Here is a 17054-nt window from a genome sequence, read left to right on the forward strand (position 1 = left end):
CGGTATCTCAGCCCTCGTGCTTCCTTCGCGTGGCGTGACAGCTAGGCACTGAAATTGTCACAACTGGACGATTTTTATTAGAATTTTCCTTGGCAGCATGTTTTGATGAGACGGCTTTGTCGAACATAGGCTAACCGTTCATCCTGAGCACACATAGAGCCTCATCCACCGATAGAATCGCCTGAAACCCAGCTGAATCTCTCGTTTATGGTGTTTTCAAGCAACTGAATGTGCTGCACCAGGCAGCCTCATGTTTCACTTGTTACGATTTTCAGGATATCGTGATACATGCACAAACGTAATACACTATTCATGAGGTTGCTGAAAATTCTTCGACTGCCCACGATCGTGCCGCCCTGGTTGAGGATCATCAGTAAGGCGCACTCCCCGAGTTTCCGTCAACGTGAGACCAAATTGCACGGAATTAGCTCCGTGTGAGACCAAATTGCACGGAATTAGCGATATACACCCATTTGCAAACAGATTTGGCTTTTCGAAAGACTCACCTGAAACCCAGCTGAAACTCTCGTTCATGGCGTTTTTGAGCCTTTCATTCTAACCCAGGAACCAACGGCGTTTCGTGCGCGCGCGTTGGTGGTTTGAAATTACCTTTTTGCTAGCTGTTTCGGACAGATAACCAACGTCCAGTGGTGCCGGATACCTGATTTCGCTTCCATTTGCTGGAAAACCGCTAGAAAAGCTCAACCGTCACGAAGTGACTGTACCTTACAGTGGCGTGACGGTTTGCGCACCTTAATTAACCATTGAGCTATACTGGGTGGTGTCCCCGCGACACGCAGTCTCTCACACCAGGTTGCTTAATGGTTGGAGGTCTGACGCAGTCTCCTGGTCTTCCAGGTTGGGAGTCGACCTTTCTTCTCTTCCTCAGTATAAGGCTTTCAAATAAATCATTGTCGTACGGTAGCGAGACATCGGTGTTTAACGCTGATGTCATGCTGTCGACGATGATGAGAGCTCAAGAAGTCGGTGTTCAGCACTGACCACTCATTTTGAGGGGTGTGTTTTTGTTGGTTAGTCATTATCCGCAGCACTTTCGACCGTATTCAACTCCGCTTCTCTGCTTCATTGTTGAGTGGAAACTTAGAAAACACTTAAAGGATCAGGGGCGTGGAATTGAGGTACATCCACGTCCAGTGTCAATTCTTGTTTGCATGGTATTTTCTATCCTTATTCCGCTTCATAATACTATAAGGTGTTGCTGTAAACCGCTACTCATGCATTTTTATTGTTCATTTCTAATCAGAACTGTTGAATTGCCATTTTGCTCCACTCGTTCAGCTCGTACACCCCCTACTTTACTATGATCAAATCTGCGCTATATGAACCGTCGTTTTCTGACCGCTTCGTTGGTCTCACTGGTTTTCACTGTGGAGTAGTCCTCAGTGGCGTAGGTCTTTCAATTCGTCCTAACATGCCCATAGACTTTAGGACATGATGAGCACTTGTTCCTTCCGATCGAGTTGCCACCAAAGGAAGACACGGAACGAGGCAGATCTGAAATAAAAGCTCTCCGATGTATACGGGATATAGACGAGAAATGGGTCGCATCACACTGCCGTAACTTAAACCGTATGATTCCGGGTGGTATTAGGATATCTGGCATTTGTCTGTCTTCTACCCTGTCTGAATTTAATTCAGAGCAAGAGCATCTTAAAAGAGTGAGTCCATAGTTTTTTCTCGGAGATTTTTTTTATAGATTTTATTCAACTTACCCAAGACAGACCCGATGATCGGGGAAATAACTGGCGCACGGGAGAATGAAAAGCTGGTGCTACTATGTGATCCCCAGAGCAAAAAGTAGAGTTCCAACCAAGTTAACTCACTCTATCCGTTTTCAGGTTTACCTGTAAAATCCTAGATGTCGGTTCCTCAGTCGTGAGTTTGGTTTTCACGCTTATACTGTTTTCAGTCAGTATTCCGATCTGCAACTGTCAAGCCCCAGATGTTCATCCAATCCTACAGGACGTTCAGAACAACTATTAGCCTCTCTGTGGAAACTGTACTACCGGCTGATCGACAAAAAGAAGAGATTCTCTTACAGCTCCAGGTGGGCGCCTATTTAGCGGCTTCAAGCGTGTTCCTGTCGTTTTCACCTGTTCGATTAGCTTCTCTTTGTCCGGAAACATCGGCGTTTATTTATTGTCTTTTTAGGAGGAATTATTACCATCTCCATCGAGTTTACTTCCAAACCTTTTTAAGTTTATAAGCTGCTTATACCCACTATTTTACAAATAGCTTTGCTGTTAAAATTGTTACTCAAAGCGAGGATAACTGTTTAGTCTGAGAATAGGTCAAGAAGATAACAACAAACTATGGAATATTCTAAGAAACTGGATCTGTGCGGTCGGTTAGGCCTGGATACTTTCTACACAAACAACAGGAAGCGATTTTTCCAGGCATTCTTGGGCTGTCATCTTTCCCCTTTCAGTGGAGATTTCCAGCAGGTGCATTTGTGTCATGTGATTCGGCTTCTATCACTCGAAAAGTACCCGTAGGCCAGACCCCGCATCAGTTTGTTACAAACGCCCCATGCTGTTGAATTTTACCGTTTTATTATGTGGTATGTATCTGGATACCAACACCTCCATAGTGTTCACGAGGGTGACATTTCATTTTTACGTATGACTCAAGCTGTTCATTCGGATTGGTCGGTTCGCCTTCACTGGACCACTACCGTAAAGAATCGATTTGCGTTAAGTATATAACTCCTAGAATCCAGCTAACACATGCGTAGACGTCTAAACGATGCGCTTCCACGGCTTCCACGGTGCGAACGAACGTAGGAAGCCGAGAGTAGAGACCATAATATCAGGATACCCATGAGGAGAAGCGGTAGATAACGAGAGTTTTGGAGGTTGGGCGGCTTTCTGAAGGGACAGAACCGTGTGTATATGGCTTAGTTCGGCTGACGATGGCAACTTTAGGTGACAACTAGAAATGGCCGCTCATCCATTCACCAAAATCCTCATGACCTTTCGTTCACAGGTCCCGGAAGCCGTGCGTAGTTTCGGGCAACATGACTCCAACTTGTCCAATATAACACATAAATGGCTAAATCTCCTTCAAAAAAGCGGACAAACGGCTTTGCATGCGGTAATCGTCAGAGTCCTGAGTAGCCAGTCTCACTAGACAACCTTGATCTAAGTGAACCAAGGAAGCAACGGTTCAGAGCGACACTTAAAATCACAACGATGTTAAAAGATGTGGGGACTGGTATTGATGTATTATCCACAGCAAGAATGACGGGAGTAGCAGGTTAATGAAAAACAATCTGTGTTTAATACTGCGTGAAGGTTTAGTCTGTAACTATTCCTGAAACGACGATGGTATTCAGTTGTCAGCAGTGGTAATCCGAACTCAACTTCATTGCTGTCAGAAATTACGACAGTATTTATCGTATCGAGAGGTCCCTCGTAGACTCCTGGACATCCTAAATGCCTAGTACTTCAGCTCAGAAAATACAGGTGAGAAGCTCTGCTTGGATATTCCGCACCCAGTTCACTTGTATGAGTGTAATTGATGACTAATTACCTGGCTATTACTGTCTCCTGTTTTGTTATGCGCACCTTGCGTACAAATCATGAAGTGCTGCGTGGCCGTTGCGCTTGATCGCATGTTGATGGTAAAATGTTTACTTGAGCAACTTGCTGTCCTGATAGCCCATCAATGGAGCGATTGCGGGCAAACATGTGCTATTATCTTCCGAGTCACTTCGAGCCTCCTGTGATGGCGTTGCTGTCTTAGGTAATGTAAGCATTTTCAGTGGGTACGGTCCCACACGATTGGTGCTGATCAGTAGAGTGGAACTATCTCGGCATAACTAAATTACCCTCCCCCAGCACGGATTCGACTACATAGATTGACTTATAACTGCCGCGACTATTCGTATGTTCACGATCTCACTCTCCGAGGGAGCTAACCTCGTTATTTTTCATCATAATTTGGCACCTATTTGGTTAGTGCTTTTTTCCAGAGTGAGCAGGCCGAGCCCCTGGAAGCATCCCTCCTGGGGACACCCTGTCTCCTGTAGTGCGAAGATTGTCGTCATGAAGTTGTACTCTCTTCCTGGAAGGTATCGGAGAGGGTCAGCGAATTCGCCAGATCGTTTTTCAGTTACTCATCCTTTGCTCCTGGCAAATTAGCAGATCACCTGCTCGATGCATACCACTTAATGTTTAACCAAACTGTAAGGAAAAAACGCCATAAAGGTAGGGTTCGAAAAGTGTTTACTTCTGTCCTTCACAAGACGAGAAGATTGCGATTGCAGCCAATCCCATAGCTGCGCGCTCTTTCTAAAGAACATCTTATTCGTGCTTGACTAACTAATTGCATACCATGCTCTAAGGATCTCGTCGCTGAGCTCAAGTTATTCTATGCAGTAACGTGACAGACACTTGAGTGTTCCTGCAGATTGCTGTTTCATTGTGGTGGACGGCTGTTTGTCGATTGCGTGGACCGTGAACACTTGAACATTTTTTCAACGATTTCGGCACTTTACCGAACCAAACTGAGATAGAATCAAATCAGGGTACTAGGGTGCAGGGCTAGAGAATAGCAGTGTTATGTGTTATACTTTCCCATAAATCTGCTAGTGCATCTCGAAGGTGGGTATGAAAAAGGACAAGCAGATAAGGGGAAACTGACTAACCGGAACGGAACATTCCACCACCACCACTACCACCACGGTGCCTATGATCCAGACTCTCAGAGTGCTCGGTCCATCCAAATCGTCTTGGTGAGTTTAGTGCATATGAGCCGGTCGAAACCAGGTTGATAAATTCTTGGAATTATTGTACAGTGGGACGAGTGATCCGAGGTAGATCGTTCATACTTATCCATTAAGAAAAGTCCGATTCGGTGGCCCCTTATATGCTTCCTCTAAAGATCGTGTGTCGTATGGCATGTTTAAAGTATGGGCATTCACGGAACTTTAAATTTCAATTCAGTCGAATTATCTTTGTTTTCCGCTTTTGACACGGCAGTAGGTTTCCTCTGATCTGTTACGTTACCTTACAGTACGGTTCGTTTAAAGTATGAACATTCACGGAACTTTCAATTTCAAGTCATTCGAATCATTTTTGTTTTCTGCTTTTGACATGACAGTAGGTTTCCTGTGATCTGTTACGTTACCTTACAGTACGGTTCCATTTTTAAAAATCCCATTTATCACAGGCTGCTGTGAAACCTTATTTGCAATCTCTGCTGAGAGAATCGAACTTGCTGATCAATGGGGAATTCCGAGACAGTATTGATTATGTATTGGCAGATGTTGGGGAAAAAACCATGGATGTCTTGTCCTCATCGAAGCAACGCAAAAAGTCGTCTAAAGTTTCGAAGCGTCGTTCATTTGGTATTGAGAAGACTTCCGACTATGGGGAGAGTGGGGATTTTGGCAGTGAAACCTACTTGGGAAGAGAATCAAGCGACCCAGGATCTGATAAAGGATGCTGGGCAGACGTCGAGCTTACTATCTTTGGACCTCAGGTACGCCAATGTGTAAACTACTCGTTCTGAAGAACCATCAAACTTCGTAATGTACTACTCATTAGGTTGCTGGTTTGCTGAAAAAAAGCAAATTAGTTTGCAAATGAGTGTATATTAGCCATCAGACTGTTTATTAAAGTTTGTCCCCGTATTTCAGGGATTCGAAGCGTTCGGGGTTAGTTCTGCTTGTGTACAGCGTTTTTTCGCTATTACATAGTCACAGCCAGTAGTATAGTTGCCCATGGTTGTTTGTGGGCTGAGATAATGCTGGGTCACCCAGGTCACCTAGACAGGAGGACGATTGGCTCCTCAAACGAAGCCCTTGGCTTAAAAACTTCACAGCAAGAAAGCCGTGGTTGGCTTGAGACTACTCAGCAGGCCAAATTTTAAGGAACAATTTATCATGCCGGTTCCAATCCCCAACCTGGAGCTCCAGGAGACCGTGTTTATCGGACCTGGTGGATGTTGCACGAGCATCCTTCAGTACAACTCAATGAGCTACTGAGGTACACAAACCGTCGCACTACGATAAGGTCCAGTCTCTTCCAGACAAACCCGGAGCTTTCCACATATATGTCCGTCACTCATGAGGATGACTGGTATTTGTTCAACTCTGGAAAGCATCTGACAGCAACTGTCATCTTATGTTAGCAATATGCAGTTTGAAAGTAAACATGAACTCTAATCACTTAAGCTCGTCTGAGTGAACGTAATTCAGTCATCCTGACGTAAGAAAGTTTCATGGACGAAAACTGCCCGAATAAATATCAGACGTTTACTACTATCATTTCCAACTATCCACTCATTAGAATGCTGAAAAATCGACTGTACGCCATTCTATATTTTCATCTGATCGTATAGTTCCCGCGTTGGAAACGCGCCAGTTCCTCGTCTTCGCTGGAATCAGGGACCAGTTCGGACACGGGCTACACTGGCGGTACGGACCGCACTGATTCTTCAGGTGCAGGGCTTGTCCCAATAAATCGTCTTATTGTTAACGGGTGCATTCCTGGTATTGCTTTTCTTCCATCCAATACTACGGTTGGTACCTTGTTTGAGGTAAGTCCATTTTCCGTTTGATTAAACGACACCCGTTCCCTCATTTCTCGTGATCGGTAAAGTTGGAAGAGATTGAACATTCGTCGAAACACAATAGTCCTCGCGAAGCACGGGCTTTCATGGTTTCTTTACGTCTATTACGCCTCGGGACAACCTTCGTGATCGTTTCGGGAGTGCCTAATGTACCTCATCCTTTGGGATGATGAACAGTTAAATTTAAGACATTCTAAGATCCCAACGGCGTACTGAACTCCAAGTGATGTTAGTTTTTGCCAAGAAACCATAAATCCACCTGTTTTTTGTCGTCCAGAAATATCATCAATATGCACCCGATGATACCGCAGGTGGGTTCAAATTCAACCATCCTGTTAGTAATTAACCAGCAGTTGTGTTAACTTTGAGTAATGCGCCTTCATGCACGCGGTTTGTTTCACGTGACCCTATTCTGGCTGGTCAGGTCTTTCCAGACAGGAAACTCTTGACTTGTGGGATGTTTTCCTCTGTAAGCATATGCATCTTACTTTATAGATAATACGGAATATGATGATATAGTATATCTGTCTTCATTGTACCCACCCGGCTCTGGGTGCCTAACGATACTACCTCAGACTGTTTGGGCGCACCGCCATTCCGTTTGATGTGTCGTCAGTTAATGCGCAAAGAAATCTTGCTGGTTTCTCCCTCTAGTACTTCGATTGAAGTTAATAACTTCTGTGCGCACTATTATCGCTACCTTGTGTCAGACGAGTAACCAATCCGGGTGATTTCATAAGAGATGAGGCTATTCAGTTGGATCTGGGTTCAAGGTAAACAGCACTCTCCATAGGTTGATAATCGGCCGTTGAAGAATACCTCGCTGCGAGATCCCGAAGTCATCCAACTACAAGTACGATTCGAAGTGCTCACGCACAGAATTTTGAGTGTGAAGGCGATAGAACCACTGGGGACCACCTACTTACTCCACATGTAGATTACATTCTCGAACCAAACTGCTCTTTTGTCGACGCCCAGGTAATTCACCGATGCAACTCCATGTTCTGTCGTGACACTGGTAACTCCACTAAAGCTCCAAGATGGCAATCACGGTTGGCATGTCAAGGGTCACTAAGCAACGACTCCCTTGTACGTCTGTAGTTATGTTATATTTCCATATTTCATCACATCTACAAACGTTTTCAACGCCGTACCCTCCAATTACGCACACAGATCTGATATGCCCCTTAGACTAACCCTCCGTATAACTTACTATCAGCTCTACTGGTTACCGTGTACCCCAACCATCGGTGTGACTTCAGTCCGGTTTTCTTACCATGACTAGCAACGTGTGCTGCAAAGTTAACCTAAACATGTGAACTGATATACTGGGTATCTCAATCATATGGATCGAATCACTTAACAATGGCTTCCACTTGGTATCTTGCTGATGATTCCAGCAGCGGTCGGATCCCGGCATACTGTTTCAGGCGAATCATATTCGGCCGGAACAACTGAGGGTAGTAATAGTGCCTTTAGGGTCGGAGTGGATTTAGTTGTGCATCAACACCAGCAGGTGTCAACACCCTATAGGTAGGCTAGTAGGGCCCTGCTCTTATACTGGGTTAGTGACCACTGGTCACTAGCTGACGACATCTAGACCTTCCTGCTGTCTCTTGTATGCAAAAGTCGCTACTGAATTTCATTGGAGAGAATAGTGGACCTCAGCGTGCAGTGACCCTATTTCATAGCTAATAGAAATTCGCTGTTTGTCGATAAATCGGTTGCAACCAAATTTTCCTGCTCAGTGAACAAGAAATGCGACGAAATACGAACTGAGCTTCTATGTTGATACCGCTGTCGAATGTAGTGACGGGGTTGAACTAACAACTTCAGGTTATACCACTCAACACCAAATTTTCGCTGCAAATGTCTAGTGGTCATTGTTCTGTAGAAAACAGTGAGCTGTCAAATGGCAAGGAAAGGATGATGCATTTACACATTACTTTCATGACAGGCACTTCGAAAGGATCTTATCCAGAGTATTTTGGCTCGCCTGGAACTGCTTACAGAGGAACTCCACATCACAAGCTCCCAACTAGAAGGTGGGTACAAACGAGGTTTGTTTGTTGTGGCGCAATGCGTGAACTAATTGGATTAAAATCGCTTCCTTAATAATGAAGTTACCTATCCGGCATGCTTAGCTTTCTTTTTCTTATTCTGCTTTGAAATGAGCACACTATTCCTCAGTGTCACTGTTCACCTTGGCTTAGATCGGATAACATTCACCTAATTTTTTGACTGGATACACTATATCTTTGAAACATATGCAAACACTTAGCATTCCCCTTAAGGTGTTTCCTCTAGGGGGACCTCCATACCATTTGGACAATTCCTTGGGGATAGTCTGTCCGCTGGGAGGGGGCGGGAGCTAATGTAGCCCCTTGGAAATCCCTCACCGCTGAGCCCGTATGTATCTGTTAATGTTTACTCAGGTCGGGTACTTTAGGCATAACTGCATGACAGGCTAGTCACTAAAATATGAACAAGGACACTCATAGTTTGCCTCAGCCTCGTTTCACAGAAACTGAATATAGTGACAACAGAAGCGCTGCCACACTTAGGACTTTGCACCACTACCACCACTACCGCTGGAGGAGTTATCTTTCAGGTTTTCAGATAGTTGCAATAGCAATGCTTCGAAGTTTCTTCCCGTTTTCCTGTTTCATCAGTATGTTGCGAACCACAAAGGTCGCGTGTTTTTCTAATTTGTAAATTCTCCTGTTTTCTAGACACCATAACCACTAGACTGTGACCCTAGGGGTAACTTGGTGATCGTGTTGCTTATCAACAAGATTTCAGTGCGCCGGCCACGGTAGAACGCTCAAAGTACGCTCAAAAAAGAACGCTCAAAAAGAATCACTAACACGGTTTGGATTGCTCACTGTTTGGCCTAGTCATTAGAAAGGGCACACAACTGAACAGATATGGTTTTTATCTCACAATAATCTGCTTACTTTATCCCTTAGCGAATTGATATACATCAAGCTACATTGAAAATTTCGCCGGTTGAACTGATAGTTTCAGAAGGTTCTGATGTAATCATAAGTGGACGAACACATGTTTCTCACCATTTCTCCGAACCCACTTGGTGACTATTATACGATCCCAGGCAAGTACTGAATCGATGCGTATGCGTTAGGAGTGTATGGTCAACCGTTCTACGAGGTAACTAGTGTAGGTAGGACGTCTTTTGCAAGCTCATAAGGCCATGCTGTCCCAACTAAGTTGGTTTCGGGTTAACGTGGCTGCTAAGGCCTTCACCTAGGATACGCCAATTTTACCTGTTTTCTCCTACCCCCTACCCGATAGAAAGATACTCTATATCCTTGATTGGTAAGTAGGGCCTTTGCCACGATTATCTGCAGAGCCGTGCATGGACCAAATTCATATCCGTCCGTGAGTAAATTAGGTTTGCGGATACGATGGCAGTCGCTCTACCAGCGTGAAATACGTGGTATCATCAATTTAGTTTGAGAACACATTCTGATGCAGTTCTACGACACTATGGCTGAAGGACGGGTCAAAAACATGTGTCTAAAGGCTTTAAAATGTCTGTCCACATTTGGTAGAGATTTAAAAACTCGTTTCATACGTTTCTCAAATTGGCTGCAGTGTTTAACAGACTGAAGGCACCTCGAACTTACGTCTTGTTCTAACCATTCACTGCGCATTTCCCGTCATCCTTAAACGGAATCTTTCTCGATGACCTCAAGAGGTACGAGTCAAAGTGTAAATGCAAGGTTATTTGTCGACAACAAAAATGACTGGTCATTTTAATTTCTGCGTCGCGCTGAGTGAATTATTGCGTACGCAACCACATGTCACTGGTATTCATTCGATCGGTGTGTTACTGCTCGATTCTGGTAAAATCTGCTGCTTTGGCTGTACTTATTTTTCGGCACACATTATCGATCAACTTCACCTGACGAATACAGTGCCGAAAATAAACGGCGGCTTTACTTACTATGACTTTATGGGATAAATGAAGTCTTCGGTCATTTTGAGTACACCAATAACACCTCGTTGAAACCGGTCACTTAGGTCCCGCTCAAATCAAGAAGCCTGCAGAACAACCATCTGCCTGCTGTCCAAGAAAAACTTCGCATCATTCTTGTTTGTTCGTTGCGTTGTCTTTATCATTTTGGTTACCTGTAAAGGGGCATAAAAGTCGGTTTTTCCTTTTTTGTTTGGATGGGATATTGATGATAGGTTGCCACCGCTTAACATCGGCTAGTGGGGTGGCTGGGGTTTTGGTGGCCTACCGGATTAAGCATTGTGAATAAATATATCCGCACTGGGGGCACAATAGCGCTGAGCACAGATTCCTATCCAAAACAAACAAACAGATATTCTGACCAGGGCTTCGTGCCCGATTGTCGTCGAACCGTTTCCACACACTAGAAGGCTAGATGTCTTCTTTCAGTTGACGTACAAAAACCTAACTGAGTCAACTTGACCTATTATGCAGCACCAACTGATCTGGAGGCTGGGTAATACCTTCGAAATCTAATAGTTAATAGTTAATGCAACTTCTCTTCGGTTCCCATCTGATCCGGTTGCCGGTTTTGCGACGTTTCTCTCCAAAAACGGGTAGATTTCTGACTGATGACTTGTTTGGACATTCGCGGCTTTGTGGAAGGCCCGTTCACCTCTAGCGCCCACCCTAGAGCTTGGGTTAGCTCAGCTGTCAAGACGCGAAATTACTGACCGGAAGGTTCGTGTCTCTTACCCAATCTCTATATCTCATCTGCTCTCGTCCAGCCTTGGGCAACCTGTTGGTATCCCATCTCTCGTGCTTCGTTCGGGTGGCATAGCGACTGGGATCGAAAGGGTGTTACAACTGATATATTTCTCCTACACCGATTTCAACTCTGGGTTATTTAGTGTATGTGTACAATCGCCTTGTGCCGCTGTCTGACAATTTGATGGGGGATACCTTTGTGATTACATGCATTTAAGTCAACTGTCTGTAGCGTTGGGATTCACCCTGTAGGATTGAGTGAACAGATATATCCTTTCTTTCAGTTGCGTCCAATTGACTTCAGCGCTATGATGCCTTCTTCGAGCTAACAGCTGTGTTCACAACAATGCCATAAAACTGATTTGACAGAGCATCCTATATCTCAAACTACATTGACATCACGTAACTATTGCGTTGCTTTTATCGGAGGCACGATACTCCCATTGTTTGTCTAGCTTCATGAAAAGCAATCCATCTCAGTCGTTTCTCGTCGATCTATTTTCCGTCAGTTCCGAGAATGCTGCTACCTCAACGGGTTCTTGTGCGTCTGCCCGCTTGTCCTCGTCTACCCTTGTCTGACTATAAGTTCATTTCGGAAACAACAGATGATGTCATTTCAAGACTGCAATACTTCTGTGTCCCAATCGGGCTTCGAGGTTCTGGTGACGGGAACGATGTGTCCTTGGACAGACNATCGGCCCGCTCTCTCGAAAGTTTGAGCAGTGGAGGTTACGAGCGAAGTTCTTTGCCCTCCAGGGATTTGATTGATGCATCTTGTTTGGACATATCACTCGAGCAAAGTCCAGAGGGTATGCCGACCTGTCTGTGAAGTTTTTATTTTTTTTTGTTTTCCTCTCCTTTTATCTTCCTGCTATCCCGAACCAGTGGGTTAGTTTGAATGATTTTATTTATCAACCACAAAAATGATCTCTTTATAAGCATTCATACAAGGTGTCGAATCCACAAGTGGAAAAATGCACATTCAAGATGTCAAGTGTGTTGTGTTGACATTACTCATAAGAGCTTTCAGCCACCTTCTAAATAGCATGTTGTCAATTCCACGTTTTATTTAAACAGCATTTCATATCGTATTGTCGATACTAGTCAGCAAGGCAGTGGAGAATCTTATGCGAAAGAGGACCCATACGTTCATATCAAATAACTCACCTTGTGTTTTCAAAGGGGACGTAAGATACTGACGGTTTATTTTCTTCCATACCATAATAGGTAGGTTGGGTACGTCAATGAAATGGAATTCTGTTGACTTGGCAGATTGGCTTGTCGGTTATGGCGCCACCCATAAGATGCACTTAAGACATATGGCAGACTTTTACTAGCAGATCATCGATTTTGTCCGTGGACAGTTGATCGTCGAAGGTTACTTTCATCCCGTTGTAGGCTTGCCGCCCCAGGCCACTTTTCGCTGACAAGTGGGAGTGGCTTGACAGCTGGATCGCTTTGGATAGACTGCGGATCTGCATTGCTGATACGTTGAACCCATTTCACATCCGCATGACAGTCTGCATTTTGCTATGGTTTAAATTGATTTGATATACACAGTGATGAACCATCACAGGATGTTAAGTACACATACACAGAATCTCTTCAACTTAGCCCGCCTGGACCTTCACTGACATCGTCATTTACTCTTCCGTCTGGTTTGTCCGTCAACAACAAGCCCAGGTATTTGAAACCTGTTGGGTAGCCTTCGGTAGTTACGAGCAGTCGATTTTTGATGTGCCGCAGGTAGATGTCGTCATACACGGTGCGGGGGCGACATCATTCACAATGACCATATCTACCATGCTTGCTGTTTTTCACGCTCACGGACGCACGCACACACGCATGCAGCGATGATAAGGACGCACGCCACACGCACACACGCATGCAGCGATGATAAGGCTGAAACTGTTTATTACATTTCGCGATTGAGTCCTAGCCTTGGGATGTTTGTCAACCGCCTACGTAACGGTTGTCAAAACTTGACTTCAGTCCTCACCGCACTGGTCTTCATTCCGTGACAGAATGCATGTTTTGCGTATCAACGCTTGAAATCACGCGAGAACCTTCTACTGCTTGTCTCAACATTGAATCATAATTGGAATCCAGAGGTGGTCCGCTGGTCATGGACCACCACTTGTAGCTTGCATATTGATTTCGGCCTTGGTTTTGCGCTAACCGGAAGCTGCAAGCAGAACTCAAAATAGTTGGCCATCCACCTGATATCCTCGAGTCGTGGGAAAACGGTAGGACATCTAAATTCCCTCTCAAATTAGTTTGCTTTCATCAGCGGCGCCCACATGCCGTCTCAGAGCCTGTCGAATTACTTAATTTTCAAACCTGATTTCAAACTCGCGATCAATCTCCTGATCAATACCTAGCTACAACATGTTCGCATTGTATTTTTTTGTTATGCCAGGCAAACTACGGAATTCAATGCACTCCAACTTTCTTGTGCTGGTGACGGTAACACATAGTGGTGGGTAGTATTGTGGATCATACTTAAGTCATCCACTCAAAGAACGAGTTCTTCGGATAGACTCAAGGAGTCCCCACTGATGCTCATCTTTTTATCTCTGGCTAAATATTCACAGTTTACTACTGATCGACTCAAAATTAACCAAAAACTGACCTTAATCTCTCGATGATCCAAAGTCCTGTATCGATTCCTGGACTCTTTATTACTTCGCGTTTGTGTACCTTCATAGCACAGCTCGTTTTCACTTTCTGTACGCTTTTCACGCCACTGGAGCAATTCAAGTCGACATAACCTTGAGAATCAAGGCTGCAGGGAATTTGACTGCGCTATAGTGCTTCTCTGCAAAAAGCCAGACGAACCAGGGAAGAATAGCCTAAGGTTCTGAGACCCCCAACAGCCACAAGGTTGTATTAAAGAGGAACTCATTACAGAGGGGTCGTTAGGCAGAGGGAGTACTGTGTACATACACGTGGTCGATACGGCTGATATAGTTGATGTAGTGTGTGTATTATATCCGATGCATCACTGTGCATAATGGGCTGGCATGCGTTTCTGGATTTGACTGTTACCTTGACGGCTTTCCCTGAGCCGCATGTGCAACCAAGTGAACCGTCCGGTGTGAATGCGAAGGCAAAACACCGGATGATGAACAGGAGACCATTAGCATGCCCCATTGATGGCCCGTAATTTTTAGCTCACTTAAGGCCATAGTTGGTGGACTTATGGCCCGCACAACTTGTAAGACTTTCCCAGACAGATACATCAGGGTAGCTAGTGCTAACCATCAATCTGTACAACAATTTTCAGAGAGAGACTTCTAGGTTTAACCCCTCGGAATGTCCAGAGCTTCAGGGTGGTTCATTTACAGACGCATGCCTGGTCTACATGAAAAATGCAACGAAATAGAATTCACAACAACAAAATGCAATTTAATACAGTCCGTATAGAGTAGATTGGGGACAACAGTGAAAGCGGACCGACAGCCTGGAAGTTCACAACCGAGGTCTTCAGTAGCGAAGCAATTATGGCCTACATAAACTCGGGTAGCAGTTGTTCTCTGGACAACACCGAAGACTGTCTGCAGTGCCGTGCATACTATCACGTACATATACACCTGGCATCCCAGAGACGTTCGCTACAATCAGCCCAGTTGTTCGTCTTTTCATTATCAAACCCACATTATCGCTACACTACCAGTATCCTTCAAGATTCCTGCAAAAATCGTATTTTCGATACGTCAGTGTACACTGCATAATGCGTAGACGATCGATCGTCCACAGACTACGAGCGATACTTTCACCACCCATTTCAATGCAATAGAATTTTCGTGCACACTTTTATACACCTGAACCATGTCTTAACCGTTCTTGTTTTCATTTTTATCACCACACTAAGGCAATGTTGAAACGGAATACTCGGAGACGGAGTTGCTTGAAAATGTCGCACATTCGGTTCAGCCAGTTACCAAGTGTAAGTGGTCCCCCAATTGTCTTGAAAGTTACACTTGTGTTTCAAGCCCTTCAAGTTTACCTTGTTTCGTAGCAATGATAATTTTGTTTCTGATAGAGTTGGTACCCGTTGATAGATATTCCTTAGCCATCCAGCTTTCGTGACCTTGGAATTTCGAATGCAATCTCTGTCCCGTATATACGGGGAGAGTTGACGTCGTCATCGTACGTTCACTGTTTTTGACTGCGGGACTAGGAGTTTGTCGATAGTCTGAAGCGTTTTGATGAAATTGAATTCCATTTACACTATACTTGGTCGTTGAAAGACAGATCAACTCGTGCTACTGGACTTTCTTAGGGTACTCGTGAAACAGATTACTTCCGAGCGGTAGAGGGGATTACAGGTTTTCACGATCATAATCAAAAAGATCTAACGGTGATACGGGTTCACCCCTCTCTTTTCTCTCTCGCTTCCAGATCTATCATTCTCCAATCCCACCTTGATAGCTGGCTGTTTGGTCCTCTTTGGCAGCTTGCTGGCTTCCTATTTACTGATTGGTCCATGGAACGCGGAAGCTACGTGATGCGGTCAAATCGACGGCAAACAGACTCAGTTTAATGGCGACAAGCGATACATTACAATCTTATCCCTTACTGTCAGGTCTCATTTCTCTGCCCAATCACACATTGACAGAGTTCGTTTCTGTATGGTATTTTTCTAATTCCCACCACCATTCTAATGCTTTTTGTGGTGGCTTTGTCTTATTTCTGTGATCTATTTTGTCTTTGTTCTCTTACTGAACCCCATCGCGTTCATCATTCTGCTTCCACTTCAGCCCTCCTTTGCGATTGTATAGGTTTACCCATACTTTCTTTTTTTACTTCTTTTCCTTTTGTTGCCATTTGAACTCCAGACCCATGCGCTGCCAATCTACGGACGTAATCAGACTTCATGGTTTTGTTGTTTGTTTGGGATTGCAGGGTAGACTTGCTCCCCTTTTTCTGTCGCATCGTTTACCTCTCTGTGTAACATGTATTTGTATGTGTGCACATAGATGCTACTGTATATTAATACGTTCTGTTGTTTACTGTCACAATGTTTGCCTGACTTTTTACGGTTTTTACCGATTGCGCGTACATTTCAGATAATGGGTGCGCTTGTACTTTGGATTCGCTGATGTTAATCAATTCAAGTATGGTGGAACAATCAGTTCATCACGCATCGATATAGTTGTGTGCGCATGTGTGCATGCCTTAAGGCTTATTCACTCACCATTGCATTAGTAATGCTCTTCTGTTCGACCGAGAATAGCAGACTAATTTTGATCGCAGTGAAAGTCGAGTACCTTAATCTGGTTAGACTTTTTGCTGATTGGTTTCGTTCTTGTCTACTCTTGAACTATGCGGACCTTGAGCTGCCTCGAAAGTGTGCCGAAGCAAAGTGTTCCATAGTTTCAATGCCCTTCAACATAGCACCATTCCTGATTTAATGCGTGTCAGTATATTCATCAACAATACTCTTCCACCCTCTTCTCAAATTTTTGCTTATTCATCTACCTCCTAGTCATTCTTGTGCAAGGTTTATGGCATACTATGGGGACTGCTTTTCTATTTTTGGGGACCAGTGTGTATAACCTCGTGACTCGTATAGTGGCGACATTTTATTATGGTAAGCGGTGAAGTGCACATGCAGAGGTACAATAGTGAAGGTGGTATGGAGTCGAACCGCGTGTGATCGAGAATGTGCCAAAAATGGACTGGTATATTGAAGGCGTGGGTGACTGAA

General features: G+C 44.3%; 1 protein-coding gene across 1 annotated transcript; it reads left to right on the plus strand.

Annotated features, from left to right (window-relative positions):
• Positions 1 to 1321: 1321 nt before the first annotated feature.
• T265_00437 (hypothetical protein) lies at positions 1322 to 16448 on the plus strand (the record flags this gene model as incomplete). The annotated part of the gene is made up of 11 exons (XM_009164210.1): positions 1322 to 1408; positions 1443 to 1679; positions 1718 to 1818; positions 1860 to 1896; positions 1931 to 2068; positions 5194 to 5505; positions 6367 to 6564; positions 8555 to 8642; positions 11851 to 12150; positions 15216 to 15290; positions 15746 to 16448. The coding sequence occupies 11 exons, from the start codon at positions 1322 to 1324 to the stop codon at positions 15850 to 15852; spliced, it is 1680 nt and encodes a 559-aa protein (XP_009162474.1).
• Positions 16449 to 17054: the final 606 nt, after the last annotated feature.

Source organism: Opisthorchis viverrini, assembly GCF_000715545.1.
Source record: "Opisthorchis viverrini unplaced genomic scaffold opera_v5_4, whole genome shotgun sequence".
Taxonomy (NCBI): domain Eukaryota; kingdom Metazoa; phylum Platyhelminthes; class Trematoda; order Opisthorchiida; family Opisthorchiidae; genus Opisthorchis; species Opisthorchis viverrini.